Here is a 2,893-nt window from a genome sequence, read left to right as displayed (position 1 = left end):
TCACATGCTTAATTCATTTTAAAAGCTCTTTTCTCATATTTATTTCATTATACTTCTAATTTATCAACTAAGAAATGAACAAGATAATTACATACATATCCCCTAAAATTTATGAATTTGCCAAAATAACTTCCATGTCTTTCTTTTTTTCCTTTTTTTTCAAACTATCAAATCATGTATTTACTGATATTTTAGTGATAATTTTAAAAATGAATTGAAGAATATGATAATTTTGCAAATAACAATATTTCAAAAACTTAGTACAAAAATATAATGCAAAATAGCTTAATTTAAATATGTTCAAATTAAATTATTATTTACAAAGCTGTCCATAGAGAAGCAAATTTCTTGTACTATTGAATATGTTCGTATGTTTTGTGAAATTTATGTTAAACATTATTTACAACAGTGAAAGTCACATGCAACTATTTATTTATTTTTTTGCAGATAACATAATGTACTCCGTAGCGTTCGATCTCTGTCTGACCAATTACAGAACAAAATTCCTAATATTTATATTTATAAAGGTGAAATAGATTTTTGATCCCGTGGGCATCAAATATTGATTCCCCTAAAGGGTTGAAAACCCTGGTGTGTTTGCTCGTGATTTGAAGAGCCCGCGTCACGGGATTCGAACCCCCGACCCGAGCGACTTACGCTCCCCCCCTCCCCCCCAGCACACGCGCACACACACACCACACACCACACACACACACATAATATAATATAATATAATAATACTAATGAGGAAAATAAGGGATGTCAATTCGGGTCAGCGGGTCGTGTTTAAGTCTGACCCAAATCGGGCAATGAAATCCGATTTGAATAATAAATGGGTCCAAAAACTCAACCCAAACCCGACTCCACCCTGACACGAGTAACCTGAACCTGACACGTTTAACATGTCAGCTCAATTTTTCTTCTAATATTTAACAAACAATGATAGGAAAATCAAAAGAAATTTTTATTTATATACAATCAATAGTGTAAGACACACTTAACCCAATCCTTTTTTTCATGTTTATTCAGGCCATGTTCAGAAATTCTTACGTGTTGAATTCTCAGATTGGAACTTTGACTTGACAAATGTTCGGGTTTTCCCGAACCTGAATTTTTCGAGTTGAGTTTGAGTCGTGTTGACATAGGAGTTCAATTTTTGACACCCCCAAGGTAAATCTACTGGAATGAATTTGGTGCATTTCATACTCTAGACAATAAAAGCATTTCTTGTTCTTCAAATTTCATAATATCAGTTTTAATTTGTAACAGTTAGAAAGAACTGTTGACTATAAAACTCTTTCTCTCTCTTTCTATATTCCTTCTACACTACTCCTCCCCTTTGCTCTCCATTCCCTTCTCAATTCTTCTTCTCAAACAGCTTTTACTTTGATTTTTTTCCTTTTTTTTTCCACATCAACAGATAAGTCCAAGATTTAGTTGTCTTTGAAATCATCTTCAAATCTCAGTTTCTTCTACTCAGTTTTCAGTATCTGCAGTTTGGAAGGAGCAGCTTCCCAAAGGTAATTACTTCATTTCATCTTCTAGAGAGAGAGAGAGAGAGATAGAGAGAGAGAGAGAGAGTTTGTGTGTGTGTGTGTGAGAGAGAGAGAGGGGTATCTGTGGTTGTATTTTGGTTGTCAGAGATTTGTGGAGACAAGAAAAAAACTTATGAGATGCTAGAAGTATTCAGGAAGCAACTAGAGAGAGCTTGGCATGAGCATGAAACTCTAATGCAACGTTTGGTTGTAATATGGATTTACGTTAAATTAGATTTATCAAATCCAGTAAATCTGATCGTTGTGTTGACGGACACAAGCCGGATGAGTGACGGTAGAAAAAAATTCATAGTTATCCTCTCAATCGGATTTATTAAATCTGAATTTACGTTGCAGAAGAGATGAAATATAAAAATTTTTCATTTAAACGAAGCATTGATTTTAATTTTCAAATTTTTTGATCTTCTTTATGTTTAGATGATAGCTTGTGATGAATTACTACAAAACATATATAGCAGCAGCAAAATGAATTTCATGTTATGATGATAGCTTGTGATATATTGCATTGTTCTTATTGCCATGCAATTGTCACTAGAAATGAACCTAAAGTTCATTTTTTTTTTTTATGGAAACCCTAACCCTAACCTTAGTAGTGATTATTTTGTTTTAGTGGTGTATACAAGCTATCATGGCATCTTCCTCAAACACTACCATCCTAAGCTCTCCTTGCGCTGCCTGCAAGTTCCTTCGTCGAAAATGCATGCCTAGCTGCATCTTTGCCCCTTATTTCCACCCTGAAGAACCCCAAAAGTTCATCAACGTGCACAAAGTGTTTGGAGCTAGTAATGTAGCAAAGCTCCTCAATGATCTCCTTCCGAGCCAACGCGAAGATGCAGTGAACTCTCTCGCTTACGAGGCCGAAGCTCGTATAAAAGACCCCGTCTATGGCTGCGTCGGCGCCATCTCCGTCCTCCAACGTCACATACAAAGGCTACAGAAGGAGCTGGATGCAACCAACGCTGAGCTTCTTCGATATGCTTATGCTGAGCAGCGCTCACCAAATGTTTCAACAATGATCAGTCCAAGCTTGAGAGTCCATTACCCACATCCACCATTGCCGGCTCATGGATTATGGCCTAGTTTTGTCAGCTATCATCATCCTCATTCTCAGAATGATACTTGTAGCAACTCTTCATCAGGTGAGCTCAATCAAAGGGGGGAGTGGGAATGAAGCATGTGATTTTCATTAAAGACTTGGGTCGTGCTAAGTTTGATGGTGTGAGTTTTTTGTTTGAGAGATAAGTTAAGAGTATGTATGAATCATGTTGAGAATTGTAATTATTCTCTCCAAACGGTGATATATATATATATATATATATAGGTTTAATGGAGTTTTT

General features: G+C 35.9%; 1 protein-coding gene across 1 annotated transcript; it reads left to right on the top strand.

The window, feature by feature from the left end:
* The first annotated feature begins 1,330 nt into the window (after positions 1-1,330).
* On the top strand, positions 1,331-2,814 carry LOC110036180 (LOB domain-containing protein 25-like). The gene is made up of 2 exons (XM_020740568.1): positions 1,331-1,520; positions 2,167-2,814. Exon 2 carries the CDS (start codon positions 2,185-2,187, stop codon positions 2,725-2,727), a length of 543 nt encoding a protein of 180 aa, XP_020596227.1. The 5' UTR covers positions 1,331-1,520; positions 2,167-2,184; the 3' UTR covers positions 2,728-2,814.
* The last annotated feature ends 79 nt before the right edge of the window (positions 2,815-2,893 follow it).

The sequence above is a fragment of the Phalaenopsis equestris genome, unplaced genomic scaffold (genome assembly GCF_001263595.1).
Source record: "Phalaenopsis equestris unplaced genomic scaffold, ASM126359v1 Scaffold203406, whole genome shotgun sequence".
In the NCBI taxonomy this organism is placed as follows: domain Eukaryota; kingdom Viridiplantae; phylum Streptophyta; class Magnoliopsida; order Asparagales; family Orchidaceae; genus Phalaenopsis; species Phalaenopsis equestris.
The sequence above is the reverse complement of the archived record's forward strand: the minus strand, read 5'-3'. Positions and strand labels throughout refer to the sequence as shown.